Consider the following 18,373-nt stretch of genomic DNA (forward strand, 5'->3'; position numbering starts at 1 on the left):
CAATATTCAGACACTTGGGAACTGACTCACATTTATGACTGTTGTAGTGCCCCAGGGTCCCGTGATCCCCTCTTACAACCCTCTAACAAGCAAAGTCAATGGGAAAAACCAGATTCACTGAACAACCGTGTTATTTTTTAACAACCGCATTGATTCCCTTAACAACTGTGGCAAGAAAGGTCATAAAATGGAGCAAAATTCACTTAACAAATGTTTCACTTAGCAACAAAAAACTTGGGCTCAATTGTGGTCGTAAGTCGAGGACTACCTCTATTAGTGAGAACCACCATTCAGAACCAGAAACTGAGCCCATCTCTGTCTTCTGTAGCCCATATTTAACTTGAGATCAAATTAGAACAGGGGATTGAGATGAAATAAAAAAATATAACAGGAAAAAAGCAAACACAACTGTTCTAGAAAAGACAGTAATGTGTAGGCTTATTGACTATAGGAAGCTAGATATACAAAATCCAAACAATATCCAATCAAACAAAACTCAGAGAGAGAAAGAGAGAAATTACATACACAAGTGTTCCAAGGACATTCTTTGGCATCTTTTTGTTCTTTGGAAAACTATTAGCAAAGTAAATGGACCAGAGAGTATTATGCAAACACAACTTCCCCATTCAATTCCTTAGTTTAATGCAACCCACCAATCTGCTGTCACGGCCTTGAACTGGGAACTTCCCTGAAATATATAACCAAATATGGTTTATCAACTTTTTCACTTTGTCTTTTATAAAGAATTTGTCTGATGGGCCAAATTAGAAAGTAATGACCATGTGTGACCCAGAAGCAGATCGTCTGCAATTCTAATATTGCATTAATATGAAAGAACAGCATGATTTCAATGTTAATTATACATAACCTTCACCCAAATGGACTTTTTGTACTCTCTAAGCATCCCTTTATTTACTTTAATCCTCTTTATTTTAATTCCTTATTAGAATTTGACTTGGTTTTGCTAATGGAACTCTCTGAGAATGCTGCTCATGAACAAAATTCGGCAGAATATGAAAAATATTTAAGATAGGTTAAATCCCTTCATTTTAGACACTGCTCCTCTATACCAGGGGTCTTCAGACTTGGCAACTTTAAGACTTGTAGACTTCACCTCCCAGAATTCCTCCTCCAGTCATGTTAGCTCAGGAATTCTGGGAGTTGAAGTCCACAAGTCTTAAACTTGCCAAGTTTGAAGACCCTTGCTCTATACCGTCAGCTTCATATAATTATATCTGTCCTAACATCATACAATTTTCTCTGAGCTACAGAAACACATTGCATGATGTTGTGTTTGCATCTCATGATCTATTTGAAAAGGTTTGCTCATATGAGGAAAAAACTAGAACTGAAATACTTGGAAATTACATAAGGAAATTAATGGCAAGTTATTCTAAAGTTCTAGAGTATGGTACTAAAGACATTATATGCAAATAGAAGCCTTTGATAACATCCATCAGGACTTATTCGATTTGTGTTGCTATCTTTCCTGAAGATGCTTCGATTAATCATTTAGTGGAAATGAGGGGAAATGCCAGTTCATGACTCAGCAACTACAGCCAGCCAATCACATAATCTGAAATCAGACCAGGACTCAGAAAGGTATTTAAAGGCCAGTGCTCCCCCAGGAAAAGCACAATCCAAAGTGCACTGAAGATGTCTCCTCGAATGGGGATGAAACATTTGCAACTAAATTGTCAAGCTCAGAGCTCAAACCAACAATGGTTAATAGATTTTCCAAATTGTGATCACTTGACATTCCACTAATTTGTGAATTATTAATGGTACAATGGTTCTAAGTCTTGAGTCCCCAATCCCTGGACCGTGGCCCAGTACTGGCCCTTGTGCTCACACACAATTCCACTTGTGCCCTATGAGCATGCATGTACGAAGCTCTGTCTATGCGGGAGTGGTTGAACGTGTCCGGCACATGTGCAAATGGAGCCACGCACACGCATTTGTTCACTGCTTTCACGGAACCATCCCTTCTCCCCTCCGCTAATCAGCAAAGCCAGAAAGGTTGGAGACTGCTGCTCTAAGTCATGAAAGCCTTTTAGAAAGTCAAGAATATATCAGATGTAATTGAGAATCTTCACAAATTGTTCCCATTGCTCTTGAAATTATTTGCCTATCCTCCGGCCTTACAGTATAGCACTCACTATAGGTAGTCCTCACTTAACGACCAACTCAAAAAAAGCTATTTATGACCTGGATTCAAAGTTGCAATGTCTGCTCCCCAGGTGACATGATTATAGTTTGGGCACGCAACAACCAGACCGTTTGTAGCATTCCATAGTCACATGATTATTATAATGCAATTTATAATGGGTTTTGCCAAAAACCATCATTTACTTGTATGAGCCGCAGTGGCGCAGTGGTTAGAGTGCAGTACTGCAGGCTACTTCTGCTGACTGCCAGCGGCCTGCAATTTGGCAGTTTGAATTTCACCAAGGGTCAAGGTTTTCCATCCTTCTGAGGTGGTAAAAAGAGCACCCAGATTGTTGGGTCAATCTGTAAACCGCTTAGAGGGGGCTCTAAAGCACTGTGAAGCACAGGGGTGGGATTCAAATTTTTAACAACTGGTTCTGTGGGTGTGGCTAGGTGGGCGTGGCTTCTTCTTTTTTTGCAGCACCCCCTGCATTTTTTGAGCATGGGGGGGGCACACAGCAATTCCCTGCGCTCCATTTTGGGGTCTTCTACACCTCAGGGGAGCCTCCTGGGGGTTATTTTTGCTCCCAGAAGGTTTCCATGGGGCTCAGGAAGGGAAAAAATGGAGCATGGGGGGGTATGCAGCTCTGTTTTGGGTGCTTTTGGGCCTCAGGGAAGCCTTCTGGGAGCAAAAACGCCCCCCCAGGAGGCTCCCCTGAGGCACAGGAGGGGGCATTTTTTGTTCCCAGGAAGCTTCCCTGGGGCACAGGAAGGCAAAAAAAATGGAGGGGGGGCAGTGTGTGTGTGCTGAACCCCCTCCCCCATTTTTTTTTGCCTTTCTGGGCCTCAGGGAAGCCTCCTGGGCGAAGCAGTAAGTAAGCGAGGGAATCCCAGCACAGCTGATCATAGGAACAGCTGATCATCAGGAGGGGGGAAGAAGAAATACCTCAAGGACTGACTGGGTGGGGAAGAATGCACTCAGTAATGTCTAGCATGCACGCAAGATCGTGCATGCACAATAAGGATTAGCTGGGTGAGGAAGGAGGGGCGGGTGGAGAGGGGCAGGGCCAGCCAGGGACACAATTTGCCGGTTCTCCAAACTGTGCAGAATCATAACAACCGGTTCTATAGAACCAGTTCAAACCGGTAGAATCCTACCCCTGGTGAAATAGTATATAAGTCTAAGTGCTATTGCTATTGCTACTTCCAAATTCCAGCAAAAAAAAAAAAAAAAAGCCCATTGCAAATAATGGGTCACTTAATGATCACTGCATTCACTTTACAACTTTGGCTTTTGTTTTATGACTTTGACATTTGCTTAACAATCACCATTAAAAAAAGGTTGTTGTCAGGATTCCAGCAGTTACCCCAATTAAATCATGAGTCTCGAGCCAAAATTCCAAAATTTCAAGTTAACATGTCCGGCACTGCCTGGGTGTAGCTGACTCTGAGACACATAATTCTTTGTCATCCTTGACCCAGGTTTTCTCCCACCCCCTGGGTGTATCGTAGTTCATATTCTCCAATGAGACACATCCATAGCCAAGAGTCATCAATCATGTTCTCCAGTTAGATATTTGCATGGCAGAAACTTCAGTCACCTAGTTACTATCTTTGAAAAACTATTTATGGAATGCCCTTTCAATTTCCAAGCTGCCACACTGCTCTTTCAAACCCCTTTTCCCGCACCCTTTCTGTTGGCAACTCTAAAAAGACCATAGAAATATTTCAAGATTGTAAAAATGAAAGTTGTAAAATCAGATTGGTTATGTGATGACCCGCTTAATGACCGTCCCACATAAATCAAAGTCTGCCTGTAGATGTTTAAGGCTGTGTTTCTATGCATACTTTGTGTTTAAATGCTTAGATTCTTAACATTTTGGAATTAACTATACAAAGAAATCCAAATACATCAATCCTTTGCCAGTATTGTTGCTAATGCAAACAATCAGCAGGCTACTCATGAAAAATGGCTGTATATGTATAAAAAAATCTAAAATCTTTAAAAAGACAGTAATTTTCAAGTTCAACTAAAGTTGACAAAATATTTAAAATGCCTCTTAAAGCATTTTTAATTATTTCAAAGTCTGCATTAGGCATTATAATGTAAAGATGGTCTAATAAATGGTCTACTTAATATGGATTTGGGATTTTTTTTCTTAAGGCCAAGCTAGTAACTTTTGCTTTTCCTTTACATTCATTTAATGTATTCCATTTAGGCACCTCCTCATTCTGAACTGGCTCTGGGTGATATATAATGAAACCAATCTGAATAAAAATATAATACAGCAAATAAATTAAAAAACCTTCCCTTCCTATGAGTGTCTATGGAGATTCTCAGCCATCCATATCATGTTTGTCCCAAAGGTGCTTTTTCAAGAAGCAACTGGACTTTTGGGGTTATTTTGAAGAAGTTTTGCTTCTCAAACAAGAAGCTTCTTGGATGAAAAGTGAAACGTTTCAAAGAAATATCAGAAAGTCCAGGTGCCTCTTGAAAAAGCACCTTTGGGACTTCCTATGAGTGGTATATGTCTTCCTCAATCTCAGATCCTCCATCAGAGGCTGTGAGATTGAAGGTTCTGTGCAGCATTTTAGCCAGTGGAGGGGGATTCAGCTGATTTGCACTGGTTCAGGTGAACCGGTTGTTCAATTACCACCACCACCCCAGTATCGATCCTGGGCACTGCGCTGTGCTGCAATGGAGAAATGGGCAACGGAGTGGCCAGTGCGAGGGAAGGAGAAGGGCATTTTCCCTGCTCTTCCTCCTTCCCTTGTGCCAGTTGCTCCATTGCCCATTTCTCCATGGCAGCGCAGTGCCCAGGAGAGTGGTGGGGAGTGATTTAACAACTGGTTCACCCAGGGCCAGGTTGGGCCACGCCTCCCACGACAGCCAACCTGGCCCTGGGCGAACCGGTTGTTAAAATTATTTGAATCCCATGACACAAGTTAAGGTGATGAAAACAAAAGAAGATCTTGCAAACTGTTAAAATAAGAATACTTTTTATCCTGTAACCTCTTTCTTTCTTTCTTTTCTCAAAATTCTTTCCCTCTCTTCCTCTTCTCTCTTCTTTCTTTCTTTTTTTTTCTTTCTTTTGCTTATTTGTGTATGTATTGTGACTGGTTTTAATTGTAAAAATTAATAAACTATATTTAAAAAAAAATATTTGAATCCCACCACTGATCACATTACACTCTTCTGTACAGAGTGTTCCAATATTGTTCCTGGGATCTCACTTTCCCAGCTTAGGGTTCACAGCCCTTAGTGCTCCTACCACCATTGAAACCACTTTAGTTTTTATTTTCTTCACCCTTTCTAGTTCTTCCTTCAGGCTCTGGTACTTCTCCAGCTTCTCATACTCCTTCTTCCTAATGTTGGGGTCACTTGGTACCACTACATGTATCACCCCTGCTGACTTCTGGTCCTTGTCTACCATTACAATGTCTGGTTGATTAGCCTGTCCCTGCCTCTCTTGTTGATGATAGTAATAATAGCAATAGCACTTAGATTTATATACCACTTAACCGTGCTTTACAACCCTCTCTAAGCAGTTGACAGAGTCAGCATATTGTCCCCAACAACCTGGATCCACATTTTACTGACCTCGGAAGGATGGAAGGCTGAGTCAACTTTGAGCCGGTGAGAACGGAACTTCTGGCAGTGAGCAGTGAGTTAGCCTGCAGGACTGCATTCTAACCTCTGTGCCACCATGCAATGATACCAAAGGATTCATAATATTAATATATCAGAAGCAAGAAATCCACCATGATAGCAGTTGGAATAGCAGGAGGAGAGAAGGAAATTAGGAGATTGCTAAGAGTATTTTTGCATTTTTTTATATAAAATTACTGTGCAGAAGTATGGCAAACAACAGCACCTTAATCAGTATTTCAATGAGGAAGGCTGCAAAACATAGACTATTTAAAACATTGACCACCAGCACACATCAGCAAACTATTCCTATACATAAAGTTCAGATTAATCAATCCAGATTCATCAATCCATGTTTCTTTTAGTCATCCCCATGTGTGAAAAGTGTGGCTCTTTATGTATTTAATCTTCTATTTATTTTTTCCTCAGTTTAGCTGTTAAATTCCCCACCTCACTCCCATTAAAAGCATTTCTTAAACAAATAAAAGCAAACTTCCGGCTTTCATTTATACCAGTACTGGAGCTTCTTTATTTTGCCTTTGGTCTTGTAACATTGCAATGGTCTATCTCTCTTGATATACTTATTCTCTCTGTGTGCTTGTCCTTTTAGACCAGGGTTCATGGTCAGTTTCTTCCCCACCCTCATGTGAACATTCCAGAATCATCCTCATCTCCCACAGAAGATTTTTCCCAACTGAATGTTTGGAAATGCTTGTTGGCTTTCCACCAAGATGAATATTAAAATGACATTAAGCTCTGTTTTCTTTGACCCTTTCTGTACAGTTTCTAGTTTTAGGATATCCGTTTTGAGATGAGGTGACCAAATGGTATATTCCAGAATGTTGTTTTTGGCCAGGCTCTCCATTAGTAAGAACTTATGGGGCACAAATGAAGTTATTCTAGACTACCCATTATCAACTGCCTGTACAACTGCATGCTTTATATTATAACAACCAGCCCAGGAATAAACTCAGGTAGAGTCTTGAATCACAGCATATGCCTCATTTGTATTCTGTAGCTAACTAACAGACTTAGTTCCAAACATCAGAAGAACAGGTGCTTTGGCCTTGGCAACTAGTAGACATTATTATGGAACACATGGTTTTTAGAAGGAGTTTTGTAGAAACTGTTTAAAACTAACTGGTTTTAATCATAGACATAAGCTTCCATGAGCTTATGATATTTAAGAATTTTCTCTTAGCTCAAAGATAATGAGAATCTTTTAAGAGAGTTGGTGGAAAAGATGAATTTCTCCCTGGTGTCTCTGACCTGCCATCTTGTCAGTTGCATTGAGAAAAATCTTGAGAGGTTCTGGAAAACAAAAGATTGTCCATTCTTTATGTGTGATCTTTGGCTTTGCTGAAACCAGACAGCTTATGCAGGAGAAAGTAAATTGATTTTCAAATGTTATTAAATTTTGGGTCTGTTCCTTAGCCAGCTGTGCTCCAAGTGCAACCCTCATAAAGCTACACAGATTCTTCTCTAAGCAATGTGGCTTTGGGGATTCTTTCTAAGCAAAGAAGATATACTGGACAAATGCCAGCACTGGAGAAAGAAAGATCCTTGAGTGGTTTTGGCTTGAAAAGCATAACAGCTGTGTCCTTGTTGCCATTCAATGGACAGAGTCTATGTAATGTTTTTACAAATGCACACATTATAAAGTCCTTATCCCCTTTTACTTCTTTCAAGTATTCAGAAATGCCTTTAATGTCAGTTCAAATAATAAAATCGTTTATGCCGCAATTTACCAATAATACTTATTATAAAAAGGTGTTCTACTTTAAAACATGAATAAATGAAAGAAATCTGGATCTGATGTAATACTTAGTTGAGTGTAGTTTATCCTTAATAGTTCATTTGATAAATTGCTTTATTGAAACTTTTAAAGAAGGCAATTACTAGGATAAAGTAACAAAGCTATGTTAGCTTTTGGCAGAAAAACAAACAGAATAATGGTTGCACTTCTACATGAGTTTTAATTTAAAAAAAAATAGCCTAATGCCGTCATGGCGAACCTATGGCACGCGTGAGCCATTTGTGCCTGCATGCGAGCTGCATGCAAACTTACCTCTCTGGGCATATGCACGCTTCACAGCTGATTTTCAACTGGTTTGAGGAATGTTTTTGCAGGCTTCTGCAGGCTTTGCAAGACAAAAACTAGCCCCTTTTCATCACTTCCTGTTTTTCCGAAAATACTGGAAGTGACGAAGCGGGGCTAGTTTTTGGCCTGCAAAGCCTGCAGAAGCTTTCCTGAAGCCTCAAACCAACCGAAAATCAGCTGTGAGGCGCAGTGCAGGTAAGGGGTGGGTGGGGGTGGGTGGGTGGGGATTATGCGTGCATGCGCAGGAGGCGCATTATCTTCTGGGTGCTGGCACGTGAGTGCGTGCATGCAAGTGCGCACACAATTCAAGTCCATCATCAAAAATAAATACCAACCAGCTAAACATCTCATGGAACTAACAGAACACTGCTTAACCAACACATATTTCATATACAAAGGACAAAGATACAAACAAATTGAAGGAGCCCCTATGGGATCACCACTGTCACCCGTCATTGCAAACCTGTTCATGGAAGAATTCGAATCCAGAGCCCTGGCCAATGCCACCCACAAACCCAAACTATGGTTAAGATACATCGATGACACATTTGTGATTTGGCCCCATGGAAAAGAAAACCTAAACAACTTCCTAACACACCTAAACAGCACACACCCCAAAATCAAGTTCACCATGGAAACGGAAACAAACAAACAACTACCATTCCTAGACGTACTAATCTACAATAAAACAGATGGCACACTAGGACACACCGTATACCAGAAGAAAACACACACTAACCGCTACCTCAACGCCCAATCCCACCACCACCCAGCACAGATAAACTCCGTGGCTAAAACACTAATTACCAGAACCAAACGCCTGGCAGACAAGACACACATTAAGACTGAACTATGCACCCTGACTAAAGTACTGACAGCCAACGGCTTCCACAAAAGCAAAATCACCGGCTTGATCCACAAAAACACACTGAAACATAATAGAAACCCAGAAGATGAACAGACCTATGGAACAGCTGTCCTGCCCTACATAAGAGGTACTACAGACAAAATTAGTAAGGTACTACAAAGACATCACATCAGGACTGCCTTCAAAACAGACAGAAAAATAGCAGCCATCCTTAGAAACCCCAAAGATAAAATTGACCTGGAAAACCAAGGCATATACGAAGTCCCCTGTGCATCATGCCCAGCCACATACATTGGACAGACCAATAGAAGAATAAGCACCCGCCTGGATGAACACAAAAATGCAGTCAAAAAGCTGGAACACACTTCCTCACTAGTCCAACACATGGAAGCCACAGGTCATAGCATCAACTTCAATGGCACCAAAACCCTGGCCACTATGGAAAACCCTAGCCACAGAGTCATCAGAGAAGCCATAGAGATTGAAAAAAAGACCAGAAAGCATGAATAGAAGAGATGATTCCACCAGGCTGTCAATCATTTGAAAGCCTGCACTCACAAACAAAAAAATCTCCACACCACAAGCCAGGCAAACACCTGGGCACAAACAGATCCCCCCTGATACCTCCAGCTCAAACACACCCCAACCAGGCACCCAGATGAAACCCAGCTTCCTAACTAATGATAGCCGTCCATTTACCCGAAGCCAAGCTGCACTAAAGGCCTCCAATAAAGTAACACAATGCTGCCAGCCAATCAAGATACAAAAAGAGCCAAAAAACAGACAGAAGATATTAGAGACACCAATCAAGCAGAACACAGCAAACTCCGAGACCAATAAACACAGACCAAGACTCCCAACCAATCAGGATGAAGAAAAAACCATTCTGGCACAGCAATAGGCTGCCCCAAATTTAAATCTGAAACCACTGTAAAAGTCTGACCCACAGACGGACACAATACAGAAGCCTGATGATGGCAGATGAGATTCTGCTGAAACGTTGCTACAACTTTAAAAGAACAACTACAATGACGTGGGAAAATACCCGAACCAAGCCGAACCAAGCCGAATACCATATATATAAAACATGAATAATAGCTAATGACTATCTAAATGATATTAGGAAAACAGAGAATATGATGACTTGGGCAAAAATCCGTTATTAATTATGTTCAAAAAATGTGAATTAGGGTTATATAAATGCTATAGGTTGAAATTGGTTAAAGGGAAGTAAAAGGGGAAATTAACTCTGTTTTTATTTTTATTTTTTTTCTTTGTGGTATACATGTAATGGAAAATGCAATTGATTATACAAAGGATATGAGAAAATAGAAAACATAATGAACCAGAAGGGATTATGTGGGAATGTAAAATATTTATAATGTACGTATTATATTTTTGGCTAAGTGGAAACAAAGAAAAAAATATGAAATGATTATATGAATATCTCTGGAATATATATAAGATATGTTGTAGATGGGGGAATATACCATGTGCGTCCTAACTGTTTTAATCTTACTTTACTTTCACTCATTTTTTCTTTCATTGACTGTTTAATTATATATTGGTCTTGAGAAAGTTATAGATGATAACAATACATAATGTAACATAAAATAGGTGAAAAGCTGAAATGGAAATAATAGGGGATAAAGAATTGAAAATATATGTGAGGATGAAATGATTTTGATATTGAATTAATGAATTGAAATATGAAAGGGAAATTTATCTAAAGATTAGTTGAATGGATAATAATTTGAGATATTAATTAAGAAAGTTGAAAATGTAACTATGACTATGTATAAATATTGTAATCTGGAACCACATTGCTCACGTGAAAAGATGTGTAAAAAATAAAAACAAAAAACCTTTGGGGGAAAAAAAGAGCTAATCTCTTTGTGATGGCATGTATCTATGATCTCAATAAATATTTTTTCTGTTGTTAATCTTTGCACCACTCCATGTTGCAGTGGTGGGATTCAAATTTTTTTACTACTGATTCTGTGGGTGTGGCTTGGTGGGTGTGGTGTGGCTTGGTGGGCGTGGCTTGGTGGGCATGGCAGGGGAAGGATACTGTCATTCCCACCCTACTCCAGGGGAAGGATTCTATAAAATCCCCATTCTCTCCCCACCCCACTAACCTGATTTCCAGCTCCGTTCTCCTGTGCAGGACAATAAAAGAAGACCCAGCCGATCAGCTGGGACTTGGGAGGCAGAGAATAGATGGGCACAGGGCCAGTCAGAGATGGTATTCCAAACTACTCAAAATTTCCACTATTGGTTGCCCGAACTACTCAAAATTTCTGCTACCAGTTCTCCAGAACTGGTCAGAACCTGCTGAATACCAACTCTGCTATGTTGCCTCTTATGCAAAGGTTCAGGTTATAAGCATCTCGTGCAGGAATCCTTTTGTCATTTTACGTGAAGAGAAGGCACCAACCAAAGCAATAATATATTATCGCACATCATGGGTCATGCTAGATATTGCTATATCTGCATGTAACATTATTGGCTCAAGGATCCCGGGGCCATTACAAGGCTCCACATCTGGAGCTTGAGGGGAAGAATAGGATTAATCCTTACTCTGTTGGGTTCTTTCTATAAGCTCCATGTCAGTGGTTTATTATTGTGTCTTTGGTCTCGGAATTGGAACTTGCAGATTATTATATTTTGCAATACATCATATTTGCTATATTGTCAAAGAAATGACAAGTGAGTGGAACTGTGATATGCTCTTCAAATATCTGAAAGGTTGTCACATAGAAGAGCATCAAGACCTGTTCTCTCTCTTTCTAGAGTAGAAGACATGGAATAATGGTTTTAAATGGCAGGAGGACAGATTATGATTGACTACTACAAAAAAAATTCCTAAATTAAGGGCAGCTCATGGGACATTTAAAAATAAAAATGTGCCTATATTGATTCTTACTAAACGTAAAACTGAAATGAGATGCATGCCCTAACATCTAAATACTTAAACACTCCACCATTTGTCATATGTAATAAAATCACAAATAGCATATTTATAGCTTACCCAGACTGTGAGGACACTTAAAAGAAGATCGCTTCCTGTAAAATTTAAATTTCATATCATGTTGCATCTTTTGTTGACCACTGAGTGTACAATCAACAGCATGTTGCAGCTTGTGTTGATTCTTATATGATAAATGTATTGATATTTCTAGTTGTCACACTTTAAATGTTTGGATTATTTACAAAACATATCTGCATGGATGTACATGTATAATGTGAAAAGAGGCTCAGTGAACAGTAAGAGTCAGCAAAAAAAAAGTAGGTTAGATACTGTATGTTAAAAGTCCACAAGGCGAAATGCAGCACTTATGTTTCTAAAAGGCAAAATACATTTATTCTTAAGACAAGATAATAAAGCAATGTTTGCCTTTCCTTATAGCAGGCTTGGCCAACCCTGTGCCCTTTAAATTTGAAAATAGTGTCTGGCAAATCTGCAAATGTTGATAAACGAATTCACATTTCTATATATTTTGGCCAAACATCTTGATTGTGGCATAGGAATGCAGCCAGATGTAGATCTGGAATCAAAATGAAGAGAACAAATAAATCTGAATCAAGAAACATAGGAGCCAAGAATAGCAATTAGTTTGATGTGTCAATATGAGTGCTGCCATCTCTTGATGCTATATCAAAGCTAAGACAGCACGATTTTCCAGAAGACTGAAGACTATTTCAACATGACAGAAGGCATGTGGAGACTTCAGGAAAGTTTCCATAGTGGAGAATAATGTGGAAAATGCCCAAACTAGCAGCTTGGAGCAGCCATCATTGCATTTCTCTCAGAGTTTGACAGAAGATGTACCTCAGAGAAAACATATTGAAATCACATGACCGTGAGGGATGGTGTAATGGTTGCAACTTTTTCTAAGGCCATTGTACTTTCAAACCACTGTTAAATGAACAGTTGTAAATTGAGAACTACCTGTCACTTCTCCAACTTAATCCAAGACCACAAATATATTTGCAAAAGCTTTTGGTGCATTGTACAGATGGTTTTGTCTCAATTATTTCATGGCACATAACCAAAAGTTACTAATGGTCAGTGTAATTTAATTGTTCCTGATATTTTTTATTGAGTATGTGAAATGATTCCTATCCTAAATTATATTAAAATAGACTAGAAATATTAAAACCTGTATTAATTTCATATTTTGCCAGTGCTAAAAGAGAGAGAGAAATGAATACTGCAATGAAAGGTAAGCCAGGAAAGAGATCTGAAAAAGAGAATAAGCAACAAATATAAGAGTTACTTACTTCATTTAGACATAATCTTAAATTAAGCACCAGATATAAGAGGTCCCTGTTCTTTTTTGCCCTTGGGTGAAGTCAGAAGAAAGAAAAATCCATTGCTTTTGTTTTTCATATGTTTAATCATTGCAAATTGCAAGCCTGGGCTGATGAAGAAAGAGAAGGAAATAAACTACTCTGAGGTTCGTTCACATCACTCTAAATCATATACATGAGAATCAAATCCAGTTGCTACAATGGAAGGTTTGAACAAACTAGATTTTAATCTTGTCAGAAATGAAACTTTGGGCTTCAGGCTTTAGTCGAACATTTCTCTCGGAATTTTTATAAAGGCAACAATATGCAAAATGAGCACTGTTCTAATTTCTCAGAAAGAAGAATAGAACAAAAATATAATATATAAATAAATTCTGCATGCCTTGAAAATCAGGTTTTTTTTTCAGTTCGACCTGATCTTACTATGATGAACCTGCCTAAATGACAGGAAGTCTCACTACATTGTGAGGACTGTGTTGTCCAATGAAAGTAAAACTGGCTTTTCATTATGGAATTTAATGTCCTGAGAAACCAACTCTTAACCACACATTTATAAAAGTGAATAAAACTAAAGGAGAGCTGCAAGCAAAGGAAAAGCCAAGAAACTGTTTAAAAATTTAATAAATCTGTAATTTGGAACTAGATGGTGCTTTTTCAGTGCTTTCAACGCTGAAAAACATCCTAAAAATGATTAAGAATAGGGACAACACATATTAAAATTTAATGCCTCTAGTCCCAGATGAACAATCAGGAATGAAAAACAAACGGAGAAAGAGAAGAGCCAAAGGACAGGGTGTTACATTTGGAACTTGAAATAGTAGTTCAAATTCCAGCTCATAAAAATGGACTCATTGGGTGGGAAAAAACATTCTTCCTCAGCTTCAATTCTACATCTGTAAAAATAGAATGGCTGAATCCAAAGGCTGATTGTAAGAAAGAATAAGAAAAGAAACTAAGACGCATAAAGTGCTAAGAATACCAATGTAGTGGGATTAAAAAATTGGGACGGCTAATTTTGGGTAGGGAATCACCATCCCAAAATAAAATTAGAAACATTTCCAAGGGGACCTTAGGGAGAGATGTGAGGAGTGCGGACTTAAAAATAAAAGAGAGGGGAATCCTTTATGTGTACACTTTTTAACTTAGCCACACTAAATTTTGAAAGGTTAGGGCTGTTCCGAAGAAGCAAGAACCATAATTAGGGAAAGATTACCAGGTACTTGGTTAGCTTGATTATTTTCCATCAATCTTTATATGAGAAGACATGGTACCTGTCATGACATCTGTTGCATTCAATGCAGAGGCTCCCAATCTTTTGGGCACCAGGGACCAGTTCTGTGGAGAAAGTTTTTTCCACGGACCAGAGAAGGCGTGGTTTTGTGTGCTTCCTGCATTTGAGGCTTCACTTGTTTGGGTGGCCAGATTGCTGGTATGCTGTGGACCAGTGCCAGTCCACAGACCGGGGGTTGGGGACCCCTGATTTAATGCACCAAACTTATTTTTCAGGGAAAAGCAGTCACCTGCAATGGCATAACAGGGAAGGAATATACCCAACCAGCCTGCATTGGGGTTGCTATATTTTAGGAAGATTATATTCAGATTGCATAGGATGTGTAACCATTTTTTTTAGTTGCCAGCATGCATTGTGGATTTTCTTCATACAGCTAAAACAAGAACAAGAAATACAACCAGTATTATTAGTGTCATCTGGCATGGGACAGAATAACCGCCTCCAAAAAGTTATCTAGCCAAGGTTTCGTTCTCAGCATATTCCATTAGTCTTCCTCCTCTTCAATCCTCTCTTACCATGAATAGTTTATTCCAAAATAACATTCAAAAACATAATTTTATCCTGAATTAATTTTAGCTGAAAGACTTCCAGTTACTAATTGGATAAGTGTGCATTTTAAGATAACCCATAATGCCAGTACAGAACCATTAATGATAATCCTCAGCAGCTGCTACTGTATCTGTTTAATAATCAAGAAAATTCATAGGACCAAAACGGAGTCCTCCCTCAGAATGAGGCATCATGATCCGTAGTCATTTGCAGGTTGAGGGGAGGGGTATTATTTAAATAAAATCCAATAAACAGTATCTACATGTTCATTCTTTCATGTGTTAAAAAGAAAAGAAAAGAAAATGAATTATTTCCTGACCACTCACCCTTTGTGGAACAAAGCAAAGTGCTCTCTCCTATCCATCTTTTTCTTGGAGTTGCCTACTTTCATAATCAAAATATATTAACATACCTAATCTTTATTTCTTTTAGTCAGTATTACAAAATGGATAGAACACTCTTTAAATTGAAATTGCCCGGATAAGAAATGTGCATCTTCCCTGAGCAACATTCCCCCAAACGAAACAAATTGTACCACAACTATGAAGCATATTACAGGTCATCTTCATTTAGTGAATGCCTCATTTTAGTGTCCGTTTGCCCTTACAAAAGAGATGAAAATGCAATTTCATGACCCATCTTTGCATTTATAAACTTTGCAGGTCTATAAACAACTACAACAACAAAAGTTGAATTAAAACTATAAGCACATTTGTGGTTTCATTTAATGGCCATGTTGCTTAATGACCAAGTTGCCAGTGACAATTGTGGTTGCTAAATGAGGGCTACCTGTATACTAAAAAAAAAAAATGTAAGGAAGCTGCAATTGCCCAAATAAATAGCTGTTAAGCCAACAAATCACAAAGAAGTCTGAAAGAAAACAGCACAGTTGTAGTTGGAATCATGTATTTCCTGATGAAGGTGGTTGGGACATGAATGAGATATATTTACTATTTATCCCCAATTAGACGGTTCAAACAGCTGGCAGTTTGAACCATCAGCATGAACCTCCATGCCTCATGTGTAAAGTAATAGTCCAAAAGACAAGATAACAAAACAAAAATTTCCCCATGATAAATGTCTTGCTTTGGCAGAATAAGCAATTCAAACATGGTACAGAAGCCATTGACCTTCTGAAAAATAAACAAGGCACAATAAAGCAGGAAAATGCTGCACAGGCCTTTTGACAGTGTTTTGCTTCTCAGTCATGAAAGCTTGGACCAATGTATACAGGTATCCCTTGACTAATGACCACAACTGAGCCCAAAATTTATGTTACTAAGTGAGACATTTGCTAAGTGAGTTATGCCCCATTTTATGATCTTTCTTGCCACAGCTGTCAAGTGAATCACTGCAGTTGTTAAGTTAGTAATATAGTTGTTCAATGAATTTGGTTTTCCCAATGAATTTGCTTGTCAGAAGGTTGAAAACAGTGATCACATGACCCTGGGACATAAATGTGAGTCAGGTGCCAAGCATTTGAATTTTGATCACGTGACTCTGGGGATGCTGCAATGGTCATAAGTGTGAAAAACGGTCATAAGTCACTTTTTTCAGTGCTGTTGTAACTTCAAATGGTCACTAAATGAATGGTTGTAAGTTGAGGACCACCTGTACTCTGTCTCTCTCTATCTGTCTCCCTCCTCTCTCTCACACACACAGTTCAGATAGCAAATTGTGATAGGCTAAAAAACTATACGAGAGGCATAAATGAAACACCTCGCTATTTACCTACACACTGGTTGTTTTCATTCATTCGATACCCAAACCGACAAATGGGAGGTGCTCTTCCCACAGTAGGATAATTTGGAACAGGAGCTGGGACTGGAGGCGGTGGGTACAAACTGGGTCCGTAAGGATTCGTATATGGGGATCGCTGGTTGGGATTTGTTCGTGGGATGCATAAATAGCCCCCATTTTGATTGACACACACCATATCTCCTCTGCAGGCCTCAGCAATAGTGCGGCATTCATCAACATCTGAAATAATACAGAAATGGAAAGATTAATTTGGGTCTCTGACGATTGATAGTTTGTGTCTGATTGATCACTTGTTACAGCTAATTAATTAAATAATGTATTTACTTTTAATCACATCATAAATTACTTATCCTGCTTTTCATTTTCAATTTACTTCAGTATAGATTTCTTTTGAGATGAATTAAAAAAGGGAGAAGTTTACAGATATAGACAGGTTTTTAATAATATTCATCCCCCTCCTGACCAATGCAATACATGTAATGCAGTAAGGACCAAAACCCACCAATTTCAAACAAATAAATCAGATCAAATAATAAATAGAATGGGTACAAAAAATAAACAAATATATGAAAGCTCAGTCAGTTGCTGTTTCTAATGTTTAGTAATATATCCATTAAATTGATATTCAGAGCAATGCTATGCATGTGCAATGGGTCTTACTCCCAATATTGCTTAGATAAGGGAATAGAAGGGGATCTCATCAAATTTGTAGATGACACTAAGCTGGCAGGGATAGCCAACACCCAAGAAGACAAGCTCAGTATCCAAAAAGTTCTTGACAGACTTGAACAATGGGTCCTATCCAACAAGATGAAATTTAATGTGGAGAAAAGCAAGGTTTTACACCTGGGCCGGAAAAAGATACAAGGATACAAGTACAGATTAGGCAAAACCTGGTTCAAAAAAGTAACTGTAAGAGGAACCTTGGAATCCTAGTGGACTCCATAAGCCAGCAGTGTGCAACCGCAGCCAGAAAAGCTAATACAATCTTTGGTTGTATAAACAGAGGTGTAGAATCAAAATCACATGAAATATTAGTACCACTTTATAAATTCTTAGTAAGACCACACCTGGAATACTGCATGCACTTTTGGTCATCAATTACAAAAAAGATGTTGAGACTTTGGCAAAAATTGCAGAGAAGATCAACTAAGATGATTAAAGGCCCGGAGATGAAAACATATGAAGAATGTTGCAGGATTTGGGTTTCACTAGTCTAGAGAAAAGATAGACTAGAGGTGACATGACAGCAGTATTCCAGTATTTGAGGGACTGCTGCAAAGAAGAGGGGATCAAGTTATTTTCCAAAGCATCAGAAGACAAGACAATGGATGGAAACTAATCAAAGAGAGAAGCAACCTAACCAGTGGAACAGCTTGCCTTCAGAAGTTTAGGTGTTTCTTCACTAGAGCTTTAAGAAAAGATTGGACAGCCGCCTGTTTGAAATGGTATAAGGTCACTTGATTGAGCAGGGGGTTGGACTTCTAAGATCCCTTTCAGCTCTATTCTGATTAATTGATTGATTGATTGACTGTTTCCTAACTATTATGTTCTAAAAGCTCTTGATATTTCCCAAGCAAAATTCAAATACTGTACAATGGTACTGATCCAGGTTATTAATCTCAATTTACAGAGTGCTTCATAGGCAAAGCCATTAAGACCCTTCCCTTTATTGCAATTTCCTATGTCCCT

The 18,373-nt window shown here is 38.8% G+C and overlaps 1 protein-coding gene across 2 annotated transcripts in view; it reads right to left on the reverse strand.

Annotated features, from left to right (window-relative positions):
* The window catches only part of FBLN5 (fibulin 5), a 54,028-nt gene that overhangs the window by 26,066 nt on the left and 9,589 nt on the right, over positions 1-18,373 (reverse strand). For both annotated transcript variants that reach the window (XM_087952082.1, XM_026679200.2), the window contains one exon: positions 16,652-16,900. In XM_087952082.1, the coding sequence (XP_087808208.1) occupies positions 16,652-16,900 (249 nt within the window). The remainder of the gene's footprint in view (positions 1-16,651; positions 16,901-18,373) is intronic.

The sequence above is a fragment of the Notechis scutatus genome, chromosome 1 (genome assembly GCF_049901735.1).
Source record: "Notechis scutatus isolate UNSWTSFEM ecotype Mainland chromosome 1, rNotScu1.2, whole genome shotgun sequence".
NCBI lineage: Eukaryota > Metazoa > Chordata > Lepidosauria > Squamata > Elapidae > Notechis > Notechis scutatus.